Here is a 21,083-nt window from a genome sequence, read left to right as displayed (position 1 = left end):
TTGTAGCTTACACTTGACTCCTGCGCCTACCATGACTGTCTCCTTTGAAATGAACTGATTTGCCAAGTGCAGCCAATCCAGACATGACTTGACTGTATAGATACTTAAGTGATCACCAGGCGCTGTTGGTGTGTGTAGTTGTGCATGAATGAGCTGATGCACGGAAGTGGACATGATGGGAGCTGAGGACGACTTTAGCGCTAAACTGATCCGACTTATGCGATCACATTTAATTGGAAATGTGTTACAATTGGATCAGATTTTTCATCCAAGGTAGGTGGATAACAGTCTAATAACAGATTAAATGTGCAATGGCAAGCCTGATGGCAAGTCAGCAGGAAGTTTTTTTGATGGGCCTTCACCAGGATCAGAACAAGGTTCATGTGCTTTACTAAGATGTTTTTGAAATCCAGAAAATGTGGCATAAACTAGTGAACAACCAAGATGACCATATTTAAGATGAAGTGTCTTTCCTGAACAAAGTCTGTGGATCAACTTTAAGTGCTGTGGGAACATGTACAAGACATCTATTGAATATACTGTATAGACAAATCTTTAGCCTGGCAAGTCTGGGGATGTTAAAGTTCTAAATGCCTATGCTTTATTCTTACATGGATGCTATAATGTGATAGAAAAGCTTCATTATATGCAGAAGTTGGCTCTGCCGAGCAATATGAAAGTGGTGATTTCCAAACTGCCATACAAACTCTGGGAATGATGGAGAACTGTTCCTCATGACATTATGGAAACATACAACCAGAGCTCATTACATTGATGTGTGATCCACCGGGCCAAGGTGGATTCAAACCTGTGAGGCAACAGTGCTAACCACCACGCCACCGTGCTGCCTTAATAATATGATTCATTAATATTATTTAGTATAATATTATGATAAAAATCACGAGCTGTTCCTTTCCTTCCCCGTACTTTTTTTGCCCCGTCATTCTTGTAAAAGTGAGTCTTGTTTTTTGTTTTTCAAAGAATTTTTCACCAGACCTGTGCAGGCCGTTTTAGCTGTTTGGGGGCGCAGTGTAATCTAGTTTGAAAAGCTACCAAATGCAAGATCACCATTTGAAATTAAGTCCAGTTATTTTATGTGTTTAATTTGCCGTAACAGGAAACAGGTCTCACGTAGCCATGAAACAGCTTGTCAGTGGTCATTTTCCAGTTAGTTTAAGCTTCTGAAAATAGGGTATTATGCTTAAAAATGGCTATAAATCCATTTTATCAGTTATTGTGATAATTTTGCCAATTAAAGCCAAAAGACTGTTCTTTATTCAGAAATCGACCTTTTGGCAAAATTACAAATAAAATGTAGTATTGTCCAAAAACTTACCTTGAGCTAAAGAGCATACTTAATTAAGTTAAATGTTTTTGTATTTGGGTCAAGAACAAAAACATTAATCTATGCACACCTAATCAGTATATTGTAAACAGTGGGATATTTTGTTCAAATGTGTGACACTGAGCACAAAGATAATTACATGATCATAGACTGTGGAGAGTGACTTTGCTTCATTGATTATTCATTTAGTTATTTATGCATTGCAAAATACCACGTAATCCTCTGCTGTTTCCTTTCTATATTGCACAAGCAACACATAAATGATTCATTACCTGATATATAAAGCGATGCGCAAACACACAGAGATTACTTGTAGCCTTGTAGCCCTTACATCACATACTTTCCTCAGACAACAGTTGAGTTCCCTCTCAATCAAAAGGTATGTATTAATATGCCATTATTTACTTAAATCTACGTGCTTAAAAAACTACAACCTTGGTAACTCAGAAAACAGACATTTCATTTAAGTATAATGTTCTACTATGATTTCTTTGGTTCTTATTTCTAGGATGAAGTGCACAGTGCTGTTCCTTGTGCTGTCGATGGTTGTCCTCATGGCCGAACCCGGGGATGCCTTTATTTCCCACATTATCGGTGGAATTATTCACGGTAACGATTGACTCTCAGTACTATGTTTCAGTTTCTTAATATAAATCATGTTTATGATACACATAAACAGATACATACACATTTGACATTTTACCTGTGTTCAAGTTTGGACAGTAACAAAAAGGAGCCCATTAATGATTTTACATAGGGACCTTAGTCGGGATGCGTGCCAGTCTCTCTGAAAAAGACAGCTTTGTGAATGTATTTAAACATAACAGTCATTCTCAGAGTTGGTTGGAGGCTCATGAACTGAAAAAAACAAACAATTGTGGTTGTGTAAAATAATTGTGAAACATCTGCCTAATTAATTCAACTCTGTTTTATTAAAATTCTGTCTCTATTGTGTACCATTCTTTTGTGGAATTACAAAGCCTAATCCCAATACAACCCCAAAATACTAATAGCTAGCTTCCTCAAAGCCTGCTACTAGCCAAAAAATATTTGGTACTGGTATTAAATACCAGTATTTCAATTCAATTCATATCAATAAAATTTATTCATATAGTGCCTCAAGGCACAAATCTAAATTGGGGGATGTAAGAAAATTACACACACATTCCCTGTGAGTGTTGTAACAGCATTTCACATTTTCTATTATTTTCTATATATTATAAGTTAATGCATTATAATGTGTGGAATTCAAACTAGGATATTTCATTCTGTTTTCTGTTTTATTCAGCTGGCAAGGCTATCCATAGGTAAGAACCTGTGCTTCTACAATTATACTGTAAATACTTGATAATTGTTTCATCTGGAACTTAACTGTCAAATTCTGTCTCTGACCAACAGGCTCATCCAGAAAAGGAGACATGGGGAACAGCAGCTAGAGCAGCAACAGCAGCTAAACCAGCGCTTGTTTAACCGAGAGCAGCTCAAACAAGAGAGGGCTGCTTTCAGAGAGCGGGTCTAAAGTGCTTTATTTTAGTCGAAAAGAAATTCTTACTGCTTCTCTGCAAACACAAACTAATAAAAAAAAATGACCTGCTGGGGTTTCCATGGCTTTAATGCTTGAATCTTACATTAAAAAGACATATCAGGTGTTTTGAATGAATTCTCAATAAGGTCAATTCTTCTGCAACACTTTGATAATGTGTAGAACAACTTTATTGCTTGACCAGCATTTTGATGTAATGCTGAAACAGAATAAATCTTCATTTTATGCATGAAAACATTTGTCCCTTGTCTGATTTGAAGGATAGATGTGTATGAATCAGGGAGAGATCAGCTCTGTGGATATTAACAATTCATTCCAGGAAAATGAAATATGAAAAAAAAAACCAGAATGTCAAATCTTCCAAAGTGCACACACATGAACATTTGAATAATTGTATACTACACATTGTAGCTGCATGTATCACCAACAAAAAACATAAAGTATTGTTACAGGTATTGCTAAAATTAAAACAAAGAAAAAACAGAAACAGTGCACAATGACAGTACAGACTTGGTATCTTTGAGCTACTTGTCATAGTTTTATCTTCAGAGGAATCCGCTGATGTTACTGTAGCAGTAAAACCACTTTCTTTCACTCTGGTCTTTGACTGTAGCTTGAACTTGCTGGAAGGTCTTGAACAAGCTATATTTTGTGGTACATGTGCCCGAATGACACCAAAGATTCTCGAGAAATACAACCACATCAATGTAATGAGGTCTCTGGTTGTATGTTTCCATAATGCCACAAGCAACTGCTCTTCATTGTTCCCAGAGTTTGCATGGCAGCTTGGAATTGTATATATAGACAAAGCTTTAGCCCAGCCATCAATAAAGTCTGAGGATGTTAAAGTTCTAAAAGCTTATGCTTTATCCATGTAAGAATAAAGCATAAGCTTTTAGAACTTTAACATCCTCAGACTTTATTGATGGCTGGGCTAAAGCTTTGTCTATATATACAATAGATCAATAGATATCTCCCAGAATGTTCTTGAAGAAGATGTTTTGCCACAATGTAGCCACATTCAGGAGCCATGTGCTGGGAGCTGAACGAAAGTTCCCTGGGCTTTCCACTTAAGAACTGTTCCAAAGAATCTGTTTTACTAGCTTTGTACTGCGCTCCTTATTCAAATTCCATAATAAAAGCTTTATATTGGAACAGATCTCTATATACCGTTGATGCCGTTGGTTGCAATTAAGATGTTACCTGCAAAAGCCCTCAGTTGAACACTAATTCCCTGATAAAGCACTTGAAGTTGATCCATGGACTTTGTTCAGGAAAGACTCTTCATCTTAAATATGGTCATCTTGGTTGTTCCCAAGTTTATGGCACATTTTAGTCAGGACAATTGTAATTCATTATTATCAGGCTGTCCTAAAAGCTCCCTGAAAAACCTTCACCTGATCCAAAATGCTGCAGCTGGAGTACTGACAGTGACTAGAAGGAGAGAGCATATGTCTCCCATATTGGCTTCTCTATATTGGCTCCTTGTTAAATCTATAATAGAATTAAAAGTTTTTCTTCTCACAAAAGACGCCTTGAGAAATCAGACCCCATCTTATCTGAAGGAATTATATCCTTAAACTTAGTTACAGCACTTTCAGAAAGATTTCTACTGTAATAAAACTTATTCCCCACTGCTGTGTAATCCATTAGAGTAAATGTAAATGTCATTAAGAAATGATCAGACAGGAGGGGGCTTTCAGGTAATACTGTTTAGTCTTCAGATTCTATGCCATATGTTTTCAGGCCCCTTTTCTGTGGAACCAGCTCCCAGTTTGGATTCAGGAGACAGACACCCTCTTTATTTTTAAGATTAGGCTTAAAACTTTCCTTTATGATAAACCTTATAGTTAGGGCTGGATCAGGTCACCCTCAACCATCCCTTAGCTATGCTGCAATGGGCCCAAGCTGCTGAGGTTGCCATGATGCACTGAGTGTTTTTTTTCCGCTAACCTTTTATTGCTCTTTTTATACAGCACACTGCATTTAAACATTAGTTACTATTAATATCCGGCTCTCTTCCACAGCATGTCTTTTGTCCTTTGATATACAAATGCTTTGTAATATACATTTGAGTCATTCATGTGTGATGATTCATGCCTGTTTATTGTGCCTTAGTGTTTTTTATGAGGTATCATTAGGAAGAACAAAATTGTGTCATGTTAAAGAGATAAGACTGTGATATCTTCAAATGTTTTGTTAAACATTAGTTTGAATGTACTGCACATGTTTTATATTTTTAAAGGAAAGTGTGCATTGTTAAATACTGCTGTCTGATACATTTAACTTGCTGAGTGGAGCCTGGGAGAGGAAAGCTGGCAAACGGATTGAGGCTGTGGCTGCAGTGATGCATATATTGTATAGTTTGCTTAATTGTATTGAGAATTTTATTTTGAACATGATAGCCCAGACCTACCTCTGCACAGCCACCTCCTCCAGTTCATCTGACGGGACACAGAGGCATTCCCAGAACAGCTGAGAAATATAATCTCTCCAGTGTGTACTGGGTCTGTCCCGGGGCCTCTTCCTGGTAGGACATACCCAGAACACCTCAGGCACCCAGGAGGTATCTTAGTCAGATGCCCGAACCACCTTAACTGACTTCTTTTGATGTATTGTAATTACATTAAAACAAGACAAGCCACACAATTTCTGCATGCTATGAATTTATTAAGCATCTGACAGTTCACAGAAAGAAAGGATGAAGGATTACTTTATCAAGCAAAGTGACACAAAATATATTTTCAAGAAATAATTGGCTGCATTTTTTAATATTTTATTGCTTATATTAAAGGCCGCAAAGCTTTTCTTTTTCCTTCAAAGCATATCTTCAGTGGATGAATCTAGTCAACATCAAGTCGACGTTGGTAGTAAACGATTGCAGGATTGTTAACCTGCTGAGCTTGTTGCTGATTTTTGTTTAAAAGTTTTCCATGGATGACCCTGGTGGAAGAAAAGCAGACACATCTCAACAGAAAAGCTGCATTACACTACTACTACAACTTTTAATTATTGTTTGTGCAGTTGTTGTTGTTATAGCAGCTCTTTTAACTATGGAGAATTTTTCCAGCTAACTAAAACACACTAAAGAAGAAAACATAATTAGCAGCACAGTCAGTACAATTTAGTGATGTCATGTGTCAACATTTTTTCTAAAACATAATATATCAAAAACAAACTATACCTCCACGAAAAAAATTTCTCCAAAAGCACTTTGCTGGACTGAATGCAAAGTAGCTACAGGAAGAGTACACAAAGCCTCACTGTCATGTGAGCTCACACAGGTCACCCTTCCTATCACTTCCTCATATATAAGTGGCAGATTAACCCAAACGATTGATACAATTAGACATTAATTTTTTTAGTGGACATAAAATTACTGGAAAACTATTTTGATAATTTTTTAAATCATATTATTAATCAAGCAAAAATGTAAAACATCTTCTGCTGATTGATGTTGTGTCTTCCAGATGTTAGCTTTAACACTCCTTTGTCTTACACTTGCAATAGTAAAATGAAGAATACTTTGCCATGACAAAATCCAATTACTGCTTATTAACACATCAAATTGAACCACAAAGTGTTGAGAAATATTGGCTATAGGTTAAGCATGCATACAAAAGAACAAGCGTATGCAATGGCAGGGACATTTTCTGCCACTATTACAGTCAGTCATTAACATGAGGCGGAGTGACTTTTGAAAGAAGAAATAACTCTTATCTCTGAGCAATACAACACAGAAATACCCACTACAATGCCCTTAGTGGTTTTACTATTGATAGACCTTACCATGTCTTAAGTGACTTACATAAGCTAAGGTTAACAAAGGTTAGATTGATGGCGCTGTCATAAAAATATCGCATTTTTGGCCTCTGTTCTACTGTTGCATTATTTTTGTTTATACTACACTGCTCCCCTTTCCTGCATTTAGGGATTTGTGTGTCAGTTTTTTTCCTGTTTCAAATCAGTCACAAAGATGTGCTGCACCAACAACTCCCCCAGCATATCAGAACCCTTCAAAGTAAAACCTGTGTCCTTCAGTTCATTTCAATTTTATTTATATGGCACACAATCACAACAAACAGTCCCCTTAAGGCGCTTTATATTTATTTATCTTACTGCCGAAACATGTTTCAAAAGGTGTAACTTTTACTTTTCAGTTCAGTTCAGGTTTTTTATAATATAATCCCATTTCATAACAGCAGTCAACTCAAAGCACTTTATATTATTAGATTATAAGGTTAATTAATGGTAAACCCTCTTTAAGCCGTCTTGTAGGAATGGGGTCTTAAAGGCACGTTGATGGTTTAGAGGAAGAATGTATTGAGATTATCTCAGAAAAATCAATAGGAGAGAAAGAGTCCAAGTAAATACCAGCAGATATTAAAGTTCTTGTCCTTAACGATGCATCTGTGGGATGGCTGTGAATATTTTTTTCAGTAATTGTTAAAATCTATTTGTAAACAAATTCATGAAATCATTGCTAGTTAAAGGAATACTCGACTCAACAGGACTCTCACTCTGTCAGCCTGGCTGCAGTGCTGAAAAGAAACCTGGGGTTGTTCTTATTTTCATCAGTCAGGGATGAGTGACAGGATGGCCCAGCTTCATGGAGAGCTTTTTTATAGAACAAACTATCTTTCCAAGTCAAACAAAGCTCTTATAAATGAGTGTAACACCATTTCCTCTCTAGCTTACCCATTATCTGCTTTACAGTGTGCGTTAAGGTGCACAACATGTATGTAGCATGGATGTAGCACTATTAAAAAGATAATGGCTCTGTGGGATTAAAGTTTAGGTAGTTGTTCTGCATTGTGTTGGCACATGGGATTGAAGAAGATAACAGCAGAGGAATCCCTCCCTTAAACTTATTGAAAGCACATTCAGAAAGACTTCTACTGTAATTAAATTTATCGCCCAGTACTGTGTAATCCATTATTGTTAAATTAAATGTTATCAAAAATGGTTGATAACATTCAACAAAATGGTTGAAGTGAATGTTCTCCATTTCTGGTTTGCATGGAACTCTTCTCAGTTTCACAACCACTTGGTGAGCAGTTGCTGACCTTTTGCCTGAAAGGTGGCATCTTCCATACAAACAACAGTAAGTAATTTATTTACAGAATTTCATCATAAGACTTTAGACATTTGGGACTCTTGGTAGTTTAAGTTATGGTAATACTACATATAGTAGTATAAGACACACGGTAAATGGAATGGTTCTTATATACACTGCTCAAAAAAATAAAGGGAACACTTAAACAACACAATATAACTCCAAGTAAATCAAACTTCTGCGAAACCAAACTGTCCACTTAGGAAGCAACACTGATTGACAATCAATTTCACATGCTGTTGTGCAAATGGAATAGACAACAGGTGGAAATTATTGGCAATTAGCAAGACACACTCAATAAAGGAGTGGTTCTGCAGGTGGGGACCACAGACCGCTTCTCAGTACCTGTCATGGCTGGCCGCTGCGCGGGTAGGAAGGAGGACCCCCATATGCAGACTCGGTGCGGGTGTAGTACTCTCACACACATTTATTTACAATATCTTACAAAAGTCATAACCATGAGCTCTCCCCGGAAAAACACCAGATGGGGGAGAGACGCGAAACAGACCAGACTTTGTACATGAACAGAACGAGACACAGGACAGTGGACAACAACCATCAATGACGCGACAACGAGCATGGAAAACACAAGACAATATATACACAGCAGGTAATGGGCGAATGGGAAACAGCTGGGAGGGAAACACAGGAAGCACAACTAAACCCAAAGTGCACAGACAAAAGACCTACCAAAATAAAACAGGAAAGAACCAAACAGAGTACACAGAGATTAAACACCAAGGAACACCACATAAATTTGGGGAGACAAGAACCACAATAAACAGAACTATACCTGACGCAAAACACTGGGCCACCGGCCCAGGACCATGACAGTACCTATGCTTTCTGGCTGATGTTTTGGTCACTTTTGAATGTTGGTGGTGCTTTCACACTCGTGGTAGCATGAGACGGACTCTACAACCCACACAAGTGGCTCAGGTAGTGCAGCTCATCCAGGATGGCACATCAATGTGAGCTGTGGCAAGAAGGTTTGCTGTGTCTGTCAGCGTAGTGTCCAGAGGCTGGAGGTGCTACCAGGAGACAGGCCAGTACACCAGGAGACGTGGAGGAGGCCGTAGGAGGGCAACAACCCAGCAGCAGGACCGCTACCTCCGCCTTTGTGCAAGGAGGAACAGGAGGAGCACTGCCAGAGCCCTGCAAAATGACCTCCAGCAGGCCACAAATGTGCATGTGTCTGCACAAACAGTTAGAAACCGACTCCATGAGGATGGTATGAGGGCCCGGCGTCCACAGATTGGGGTTGTGCTCACAGCCCAACATCGTGCAGGATGCTTGGCATTTGCCAGAGAACACCAGGATTGGCAAATTCGCTACTGGTGCCCTGTGCTCTTCACAGATGAAAGCAGGTTCCCACTGAGCACATGTGACAGATATGACAGAGTCTGGAGACGCCGTGGAGAGCGATATGCTGCCTGCAACATCCTTCAGCATGACCGGTTTGGCAGTGGGTCAGTAATGGTGTGGGGTGGCATTTCTTTGGAGGGCCGCACAGCCCTCCATGTGCTCCCCAAAGGTAGCATGACTGCCATTAGGTACCGAGATGAGATCCTCAGACCCCTTGTGAGACCATATGCTGGTGCGGTTGGCTCTGGGTTCCTCCTAATGCAGGACAATGCTAGACCTCATGTGGCTGGAGTGTGTCAGCAGTTCTTGCAAGATGAAGGCATTGAAGCTATGGACTGGCCCGCCCATTCCCCAGACCTGAATCCGGTTGAGCACATCTGGGACATCATGTCTCGCTCCATCCACCAACGTCATGTTGCACCACAGACCGTCCAGGAGTTGGCGGATGCTTTAGTCCAGGTCTGGGAGGAGATCCCTCAGGAAACCATCCGCCACCTCATAAGGAGCATGCTCAGGCATTGTAGGGAGGTCATACAGGCACGTGGAGGCCACACACACAATACTGAGCCTCATTTTGACTTGTTTTAAGGACATTACATCAAAGTTGGATCAGCCTGTAGTGTGTTTTTCCACTTTAATTTTGTGTGTGACTCCTAATCCAGGCCTCCATTGGTTAATAAATTTGATTTCCATTGATGATTTTTGTGTGATTTTGTTGTCAGCACATTCAACTTTGTACAGAACAAAGTATTCAATGAGAATATTTCATTCATTCAGATCTAGGATGTGTTATTTGAGTGTTCCCTTTATTTTTTTGAGCAGTGTAGTTCCTTTTTACTCTTCTTCAGAAGTCAAAGTGCTCAAGTAAAGCAGAAAACGCATCCAAGCTATTGATCATAATTCTTTGATTTCTACTGAATTCAGAACCTTTATTTTTCATCTTTTTTTCAAAAAAAAGAGAGAAAACTTCAGAGAGGCCCCTTGAGTTTAGACAAAACTATGCCACAGTGGTTAACAATGCCAATAATAATATCAATAGTAGAAATTTCCTTATCTATGGACAAACATTCCAGCTATTTAAAATAAACACATAGAGTAAGAAATCATTAGTATTTTCAGCCAAGATAATTGTCAACTGGAGTCAGTACATACAGTACTAAAAGTGCTAAACTATTATGAAAGGCAACTAAAAAAGCCTCTATTTGCAATTTCAGTTTACACTAACACAATTAGACTAAGTAATTTTTCACTGACCCTAAAATAATGGTAAAAGGTTTTGATAATCATTTTTAAATTAATGTTTATATCAAGCAGAAGTTCTATATTACTATAATGATTTTTTTTTTAACCAAAAGATTGGACAATTGGACATGCCACCAACTTCAGTCCCAGATTTGTATGCAGTGTCGGGTATCATGCCCTTCTGTATTCACATTATATTTTTTGAATAACACAGTAATATAACATGTTACTGGACTAAATTTAGTCATTAAATTACAGTCAAATTACAAAAGTTACAACAAGTTGACAGAAAGGAAAAAAATAACAGAAATAATTTTTTTCTTCCCGCCCACAGTGAGCTACAATCAACTAATTTCAGTTTGTGTGTAGGAAGAAGTGGAGCGGTCTACAGATTTTGAGGAGTGGCAATATGGACATTACTTTTATCTTTATTGTACAAAAGAATACGAGCACGATGGTAAAGTGCAAATTGTGTCCAGGGCAGAAACAACCACATTACATTGCTAACAAACTTCAGCTCTTTGCAAGCATCTGCGCAGACAGCATGCTAACACAAAAGAACCCAGAGTGATGTTAAAGCTGAGTGCATGCTGACTCCAGCCCAGCAACCTAAGGCTGATCATCAATAGTAACAAAGGCAGTGAAGAGCAGTCCGGCTTGCAGCCTCCATTTCTACCTGTTCATGCTTTTAAGGAAGCTTCACTGTGACGATCGCTTTGAAGTTTCTTTGAGCTGGTTTTTGAATTTGCTTTCTGTTCATACCTAAACACTAAAAGAAAGCTCCTATGTGTGTCCTACTTTTTTTTTTTTTTTTGTAATGACCCCAACACTGTATGGCATAGAAATTTTACACATGACAGACCTTTAGTTGACTCTCATATTAACTGACAGAGCAGCAACTGCAAATTTCCTCTTTAATAATCTCTACATCAATACATGAAAGATTTCAGTATTAATTTGCTCAAAGAGAATTCCTTAATTTCTTAAGACAGAGTCAGTATGTTACTGTGTGGCATCTGCATAAAAATGGACATTGAACGCATTAAAGGGATTAAATGTAAGTATTCATCTAAACAGTAGAAAAGGGGGGAAATGGTGCTAAAATAAAGCCCTTGAAGTCTTTTTTGTACATGTTCTTGTCTATTCCTGATGTGACTCCCTTTTAAATTTTGTATTGCAGCCCCTTACCCCACAACAGGGGTAGCACCTGGCTGCTGGTTATGCTCTTAAATTCTATGGAGGCAGTACAGGTGTACTTAGTTTTCCACAGAATTGCATAGTCATGTGTCATATATCAAAGTATAGAGCTTGTAAAGTGAACTGCATGTTCTTCCAAACTTATCTCTGGATTTGATAACAGTTGCTGTCATACGGTGAGAGGTAGAGTTAGTCTTTTGTCTGATGCAGCCCAGTGTTGCCTCCAGCTGATGCCACAGAGATACTGAACTGAAGAAAGAGACCATTAAAACAACTATTTTGTTGTAGTATGGATTCTGATCCTCATAGTGCCCCTTTGAGAACATTACTTATGTCATGACTGTATTTTAAAAAATAAAATTATATGCAAGCACGCAAAAAAAGAAGATAGAACATCTGTTGGTGTTTTTTTTTCTTGTGTCATGCTCTCAGGGGTGTAATGCATACCTGCTTGCATCTTTATGTAGTACTTTTGATGTAAGCACAGCAATGAGGATTCAACATTCTTGTATCAGTATTCACAGTGTTTGTAGTATTCACGATTACTTCCCCATGGTCAGTTCCTTATGGTCATATCATTGTGTAAGACACAATAACAGCTGGATTACTCCCCTGTGCTCTGTTTGGTCTGCTCTTGCAACACAGAGAAACCAACAGTGAATGAGTTGAAAGTCAGACCGCTAAAAAAGAGAAACATTTGTTGCTAAGTTTTTTTGGGTCTTTTTTTAAAAAACATTAACCAATGATTAAATGCAGAGTGGTGTATGAACAGAGTGAAAAGAGGTGAATGAAAAAGAACTAGTGGATCATGAGAACCCCAAGTAAGCCAGCAGTCTGAGAGCCAAGTGCTCTATTGGATAATACAGTACTATCACCCCAATAGTCTGGGCCATGATCAGCATCTGACTGGCCATTTAGGAATCAGGAAAACTCATGGTAGAGTGCTCCGCTACTTTTTCAGGTGGCTGGTAAACCAAACCAGACCATTCCCCCAGCTCCTTTACATCCCGTCCCTGTAATGGGTGAGCCCTTTGAATATGTTATCATAAACTGTGTTGGTCCACTCCCAAAAACCAAGACTGGTCATCAATAAATGCTAACCATAATGTGTGCCACATGCTTTCCTGAGGCCGTCCCACTGCGCTCGTTGAGGGCAAATGTGGTGGTGAAAGTGCTGGTCAAGTTTTTCTCCACTTTTGGGTTGCCAAAAGTATTCAAATGGACCAAGGCTCTAATTTCATATCTAAAGTTTTTGCCCAGGTCATGTTAGAACTGGCTATTGAGCACAAAGTGTCTAGTGCCTATCACCCAGAGAGTCAGGGTGCACTGGAGAGATTTCACCAGACACTGAAATCCATGCTACGTGAATACTGTGTTGAGTCCAGTACAGAGTGGGATGAGGGTCTGCCACTGCTGCTGTTTGCCATCCATGAAACCACACAAGAGTCACTGGGTTTTCTCTGATTTCTGGACATACCGTTTTCTGAGCATGTGTGGTTATTACTGTAGGTTCTGCAGGAACTTTGCAAGTGTAGTTAACAGCATTTTCACTTAATGACACAAAGAACCTTCTACCAAGTGTTTCTAGTTTTCCGCCTGTTGTGTCATTACCAGTTCTATAAAGCTAATTGTAGTTTTCACATTGTACAATATATTATTTTAGACATTACTGATAGGAAGGTGTTCTTTTGTAAAAGCCCCAGTTGTTAACACTGAGAGCTCTTATTTAAATTGTAACTAAAATGTTAAACAATAGTAACATCTGTGTCGAAAGCTTGACCTCAAAAGGAGTCCTAATTTCATTGTGGTGTGAAACACATAGAAACAGAGGAAATGTGCAGCTGGTCATCTGGTCAGATGTCAACCCACAGTGCTTGTGCAAGTTCACTTATCAACAGTACACACATTGAAGCTGATTAACAATTTGACGCAAAGTGAGTAAGAGACAAACGGAGGTAAAGGCTTGATCACACTTCCCATGCAGTGTTAATTTACTTCCATCAGAAGTGTTCCAGAAAAGGCTACAGATAGATACAGTTATAATGAGTTTGACATCCCTAACATATTTTTGTGGCCAGTGTTAAAAATAGATTTTAATAAATGTCAGCCTATAATAAGTTTTGTCTATGTTTGAGTTTTGAGACATGCGAACTCATCTCTCAGTGCAATGAGTTTTAGTACTTTCTGATGTGCATTTCTTTTGCTGATTTCTTTTCATTTGTGAAAATAATGACTTATGTGGTTAAGGTAATTATTAGCTTTGATCATACGCACACAGGTCAAAGCTTTAGGAAAATTAAATGTTGAGGGACAACCATGAGCTGTGGAAATGTTAACTGATTTATACTTTATTTTTCTAACAAAGAGAGAAGTGCAGAGAAAATAGACTGCTCAAAGAAGTCCTTCCAATAATTGATTCTTCAATCTGAAATATGATCAATCTGTCTTTATTAGTTGGCTATGTACCACAGGCTTTTAAGGTGACAGTAATTAAATCGTTATTTAAATAGCCATCACTTGACCCAGCTGTCTTAGTTATAGGCCAATCTCTAACCTTCCTTTTCTCTTGAAAGAGGTGTTGTAAAACAGCTAACTGATCATACGCAGAGGAACGGTTTATTTGAAGAGTTTCAGAATTCATCACAGTACAGAAACAGCATTAGTGAAGGTTACAAATGATCTTCTCATGGCCTCTGACAGTGGACTCATCTCTGTTCTCTTCCTGTTAGACCTCAGTGCAGCTTTTGATACTGTTGACTATAACATTTTATTACAGATATTAGAGCATGCATCTATTCATCCTTGCATACTAATCCAGAGCTTCCTCCATTGACTCAGACAACAAGAGATTATATTCAGCTCAGCTAGCAACCCTTGGCCCCGCTTACAGTGGAATATGACTAATTGTAATTGGTTAACTAAATTGCTTTCAGGAGGGAAAAGTAGCCTCATAAAAATGTGCAGCTGTTTGTTCATGTTGCTGTGGGAGTGAAACAATATGGTGGCCAGCTGTGTGTAATCTGTCACAGTTGATGATGTCACAGGAGCTATCACACATCCAGTTTGGTTTATACTCTGTGGCTCTCATCACTTTCTGTTATGATGTTTGGCCTCAGATTATTCCGTTGACTTTCAGAGTGGCTGTGTTCTCACAACATAAACCCCCACACAGCCTGGTTTTCTGCTTGTTTCTTTATCCTTGTTTAAGTGTTTGGTTGCTGGTTTCACTGAGATGCATTTTTCTTTATTTTAAGGGATTTGAATGTTGGAGAAGCACACATGTATGTCTTCACAAAAGCATGCAACAAAGTGCTGATGATGTATCAGAAGAATAGCAGGTTACAGACATCTCAACCTGTAGCTGGTGGTACATATGACACTGGACAAACCTGGCCGAACCTGGGGATACCTTCAGACGTCCCTTTCGTTTCCCACGAAGAAATTTTTGCAGTAACTAATTCTGTTCATATTTTCAAAACAAACACCTTGGCAGAAAATGTAGAAATTAAGATGAGTAATTACTGTAACAACATTAATGTATTTAATGTAAATTTTGTTTAAATGAATGATTAAATTCACTTAAATTATGTTTATCAGTTTATTTAACTGATTTCTTTAATATAAATCATGTTTATGAAACACATAAACAGATACACACACGTTTGAAATCTTAGAAAGACTCGACCTGTGTTCAAGTTTGGACAATAACATAAAGAAGTACATTAATGATTTTACATGGGGACCTTAGACAGGATGAGTACCACTCTCTCTGAAAAAGACAGCTTTGTGAATGTATTTAAACATAACAGCCATTCTCAGATTTGGTTGGAGGATTATGAACTGAAAAAGGAAAACAAAATTATATATATATATATAGGGGTTGGACAACGAAACTGAAACACCTGTCATTTTAGTGTGGGAGGTTTCATGGCTAAATTGGACCAGCCTGGCGGCCAATCTTCATTAATTGAACATTGCACCAGTAAGAGCAGAGTGTGAAGGTCCAATTAGCAGGGTAAGAGCACAGTTTTGCTCAAAATTTTGCAATGCACACAACATTATGGGTGACATACCGGAGTTTAAAAGAGGACAAATTGTTGGTGCACGTCTTGTTGGCGCATCTGTGACCAAGACAGCAAGTCTTTGTGATGTATCAAGAGCCACGGTATCCAGGGTAATGTCAGCATACTACCAAGATGGACGAACCACAACCAACACGATTAACTGTGGACGCAAGAGGAAGCTGTCTGAAAGGGATGTTCGGGTGCTAACCCGGATTGTATCCAAAAAACATAAAACCACGGGTGCAGAAATCACGGCAGAATTAAATGTGCACCTCAACTCTCCTGTTTCCACCAAAACTGTCCGTCGGGAGCTCCACAGGGTCAATATACACGGCCGGGCTGCTATAGCCAAACCTTTGGTCACTTGTGCCAATGCCAAACGTCGGTTTCAATGGTGCAAGGAACGCAAATCTTGGGCTGTGGACAATGTGAACACATGTATTGTTCTCTGATGAGTCCACCTTTACTGTTTTCCCCACAGAGTTACGGTGTGAAGAAGCCCCAAAGAAGCGTACCACCCAGACTGTTGCATGCCCAGAGTGAAGCATGGGGGTGGATCAGTGATGGTTTGGGCTGCCATATCATGGCATTGCCTTGGCCCAATACTTGTGCTAGATGGGCACGTCACTGCCAAGGACTACCGAACCATTCTGGAGGACCATGTGCATCCAATGGTTCAAACATTGTATCCTGAAGGCGGTGCCGTGTATCAGGATGACAGTGCACCAATACACACAGCAAGACTGGTGAAAAATTGGTGTGATGAACATGAAAGTGAAGTTGAACATCTCCCATGGCCTGCACAGTCACCAGATAGTGTTGTAGTCAAGACCACCTAACCCAAGACCGAGACAAGACCAAGACCAGAGGGTATCGCGACCGAGACAAGACCAAGACTTTTAGGGTCCGAGACCAGTCGAGACCAAGACCGAGGGGGGGCGAGACCGAGACAAGACCAAGACCAGTGCCTGACACTACATGACACAATAAAATGTGAAACATGATCAAAATCACTTCTCAAATTGATCTGAAAGATCCACATTCCCATAAAATCATCCTGATATTAAACACTCACAGCTCAAATAAATATAACCATCTTTATTTAATACTCCTGGGTGACTTCCATCATTTATCACAGAATGTAAAACAATTATTCATAGTTCATCACAATAGTCTTAACTTTTCTCTGCCTTTCATAAACTATGCATAAAGTTGTGTTGTTTTTAAACCAACAACCTTTGTAAAAATGGGTGCTTTTTCAAAACCACATAGCTAAATGTGTAAAACTGAAAAAATGGCAAACACTCATCAACAGTAAGAACTAAAGCCTTTAATCTTATACAGATTAAAGCTGCAGGATGTAACTTTTATAAAAAATCTGGTTTTTACATATTTGTTAAAACTGTCACCATGTCAGACAGTATGAGACCGATAATCTGCGAAAAAAATGGAGCTCATCCACCTCCTCCCTGAACCGCTCCCAGTCAAAAACAACCAGTCAGAGCCAGGAGGAGGGTCTTAGCACTGTCAATCACTCCTGGTGTATGCTGCTCAGTGTAGTTGTGTGCAACACTTCATAATTTGGTATCGATCCTATGTAAAGTAAACACAGGGCCATTATCACCGACACTGATACCAATACTTTTTAATAATTATGAAGAATTTCCATGAAGTTTAACTGGTTTGAGATTTTTTTCCTTTGGATCATTAATTAGTTAAAACCCAGGATAGAATTGGGCAAAGTTTATATGTAAGTAGAAAATACTTTATCAAAATAAAAGTTATTGTTCTGAAACAATAGAACAAAACAATTTTCCCCATAAATTGATGTCTGGATTTTTTTTTATAAATTAAGTGTACAAAATCATCACTCAAGAACAAATGCAAACTTTTTTCCAGGTAGATTTTTCAGAAAGTATAATAAAAAAATTTAATAAAAAATGTTCCTTCATTCACTAATTTTCTACAAATTTAAATTTGCTTTAAATGTTTCATAGCAAAATCCTTTTTTTTCCCAAATAAAATATGTTATGCATCACATGACAGTATAACAAAACACTGTGGGGAGGGGAGGAGCAAAGTGCTCTGTGCTGTGACAGGAGCGACACTTAGACAGTCAATCTGCATCTTTGATGAAACCGCAGCACTGCATACAGGAGAGAAACTCAAGCCAAAGTATCGATCTCATCACACTGATATTGATCAATACCAATACCAACGTTGGCATCCATATTATCGATATCAGGATCGATATGCCCACCACTAGCTCAATGTACTAATGGCGGAGAAACAACTTACTTACTTCTCTGCTGTTACCATTGGTGGTGGCCATGGTAACTTCCGGGTTCTAGCAAGAAATATTTCTCACCCCAGCACTAATGCTAATGCTAATTAGTAAGCTAATACTAACCACTAAATGCCGCTCCCACTTGTTAATTGAGTGATGGGGCCTAAGACATAACCAGAAAGCAGTAATCAGTTTTTTTGGACGTGTAGTTACATTTCTCGAGGTGCATGTCAGGTTTGCTTCAGAGAGGATTTTCAGTTATACACAAAGGATCAATGCAGAACTCTAAATCAGGCCTTATTAGATTGATAGAATGATCATTTTTGCATATAATCCAGAAAAGTTACATTTATACATCACGCATTTAATGTGTCCCAGAGTGCCGTTTCCTTCCACTGTGTTTGCAGAAATCACATAAAAAAATACACAACAAAAACATAATCCAGATTCCTCGGCTGCTAATAGCATTTCCTACATTTGAATATCAGCCACCATATTGTGAGCATAAACTATCACGTTTTTAATGCAACAATAGGAAGTGACATCATCTTGCTGGGAACTGTAGTATTTTATTCTTGAAGGCCTCTCATAGCTCTACGGGTGCTGAAAACTAATGTTTGACTATGGCTTTCTGAATACAAGTAGGGCTGCAACTATCAATTATTTTAGTAAACAAGTATTCAGTTGATTACTCCGTCAGTTAATCAAGTAATTGGATAAGAAATAATTTTTCATTTTAACAATTCATCAGCATATTTTAACTTCCGTACTGCAGATGTTTCTCTGTGTGAAACAAACAGGGTGGATGGAGCAGCTACAAAGTTCTCTGTTCTTCATGTTGCTGATCAGGTGGTTGATAAAAACATTTTGACGGAGCCCCTCTGTACTGAAGGGGGTGGGGGGGCACCGAACGATTGCTAGTGCTAATGGCAGCCCCCCTTTCCCCAGTACACTGTGGTTATAGATCTGTTCTGGTGGCTACAGCTGACGTAAAGAAAAAAATAACAGCTGACATCCTCTGCACAACACCCGCACATTCAAACATGCGCACTCACAGCACAGAGAAGTGGGGGCGTGAAAAAACATCTCAGCGATCCACTCGTGTTAAAGGCTCGTTTTTGTTTTTTTGGAAATGCTCCGCTTACACGGAGACACCTGAGCTGCAGAGCTGAAACCAAACATCAAAGCAACAAATTTGTGTCGAGGATTTTTAATAATCGAATTGTGTTATTCCAAGAATCGTTGCAGCCCTAAAACTTGCATTAAATTTTTAGTTTGTGTATCAAAATACATGAAGGTTGGTATTTACCTTTCATGCTGGGTTTTTTTTGTTGAATCGGAAGCCTGAAATTTTCCTTTGATCGTCATTTTCCCTCTTACTTCTCTTCGTGTTCATGCCGGTTGTTATTTCGATTTATGCAGCACACGCGTGACCATAGTGAGATCAAACGTACACACTGTGAATGAAACTGTCCGTGCTCTGTGGTAGATTGCAAACTGCGGTGAAATGATACAGGCGTAAGCAGCGATAATAGCAGCGACCTAGCTGGGGCGGAGTCTGTGAGGTGCGCTCCTTTGAGAGGCAGAGGAGCGCAATCTTTGTTGGATTTGAATCAGAACGTTTTGCATCCAATAAAAGCAAAGATGTTAACAAATAAATTGGACAGTATTCTGGCAATTTAGTGATATTTCCACAGCTGTGGTCTTGACTGGTCTTGAAATAAAATCCCGAGTCCGCAAGGTCCGAGTCCATGACAAGACCGAGACCAAATGCGGTCGAGTCCATGACAAGACCGAGACCATCAAAAAGCGGTCTCGAGACCGGTCTCGAGACCGGTCTCGAGACCAAGACCGATCTCGAGTACTACAACACTATCACCAGATCTAAATATTATTGAGCCACTTTGGGGTGTTTTGGAGGATATATATATATATATATATATGTGTGTGTGTGTGTGTGTATATATATGTGTATATGTATATATACACATTATGATGTGATGTGTGGAATTCAAACTCTGTTTTCTGTTTTATTCAGCTGACAAGGCTATCCACTGATAAGAACTTGTGCTTCTACAATTATACTTCAAACGATTGAGTACCACTTGTGTTGCATCTGGAGCTTAACTGTCAATTGTCTCTCTGACCAACAGGCACATCCATAGAAGGAGACATGGGGAACAGCAGTTCGAGCAGCAACAGCAGCTAAACCAGCGCTTGTTTAACCGAGAGCAGCTCAAGCAAGAGAGGGCTGCTTTCAATGCTTTATTTTAGTTGAAAAGAAATGCTTACTGCTCCTCTGAAAACATAAACTATTAAAACAATGACCTGCTGGGGTTGCCATGGCTTTATAACATGCTTGAATCTTATATTTTAAAAGACATATCAGCTGTTTTGAATAAATTCTCAATAAGATCAAATCTTCTGCAACACTTGTAATGTGTAAAACAATTTATTTTTTTTTTTTTGCTTGGCCAGCATTTTGATGAAAGAGAATAAATCTTCCTTTTATGCATGAAAATATTTGTCCCTTGTCTGATTTGAAGGTTAGATCTGTATGAATCATTATGGAAATACCTTCATATAGTCATAGCCACTATTTCTGTGAATGCTATATGAACTGATTTAATGAAATTCATTTTGCTTTTATCTCACATTTTTGCTATTATTTCTGTAACTTGAATGGCACAAACTATTATATCCTTTAAATTATATTATGTTTCCTAGATTAATGTTTTTGCACTTGGCCAAGAAACAAAAACATTTAAATGAATTAAATTAAGTATAGGGAGATGCTCTTTAGGTCATAGTTATTTTTTCCGTACATTTTTGTACACTGCTACATTTTTTTGTAATTTTGCCAAAGATGTGAATAAAGTGCAGACTTTCACCTGTAAGTGACAAAATGACTACAAGAAGTGACA

General features: G+C 38.7%; 1 protein-coding gene across 1 annotated transcript; it reads left to right on the top strand.

The window, feature by feature from the left end:
• Positions 1 to 1,681: 1,681 nt before the first annotated feature.
• Positions 1,682 to 20,433, top strand: LOC115774611 (moronecidin-like). Its single transcript, XM_030721967.1, has 6 exons — positions 1,682 to 1,724; positions 1,854 to 1,954; positions 2,634 to 2,652; positions 2,744 to 2,805; positions 10,221 to 10,225; positions 20,344 to 20,433. The coding sequence occupies exons 2-6, from the start codon at positions 1,855 to 1,857 to the stop codon at positions 20,431 to 20,433; spliced, it is 276 nt and encodes a 91-aa protein (XP_030577827.1). The 5' UTR covers positions 1,682 to 1,724; position 1,854.
• Positions 20,434 to 21,083: the final 650 nt, after the last annotated feature.

Source organism: Archocentrus centrarchus, chromosome 24 (assembly GCF_007364275.1).
Source record: "Archocentrus centrarchus isolate MPI-CPG fArcCen1 chromosome 24, fArcCen1, whole genome shotgun sequence".
Taxonomy (NCBI): Eukaryota; Metazoa; Chordata; class Actinopteri; order Cichliformes; family Cichlidae; genus Archocentrus; species Archocentrus centrarchus.
The sequence above is the reverse complement of the archived record's forward strand: the minus strand, read 5'-3'. Positions and strand labels throughout refer to the sequence as shown.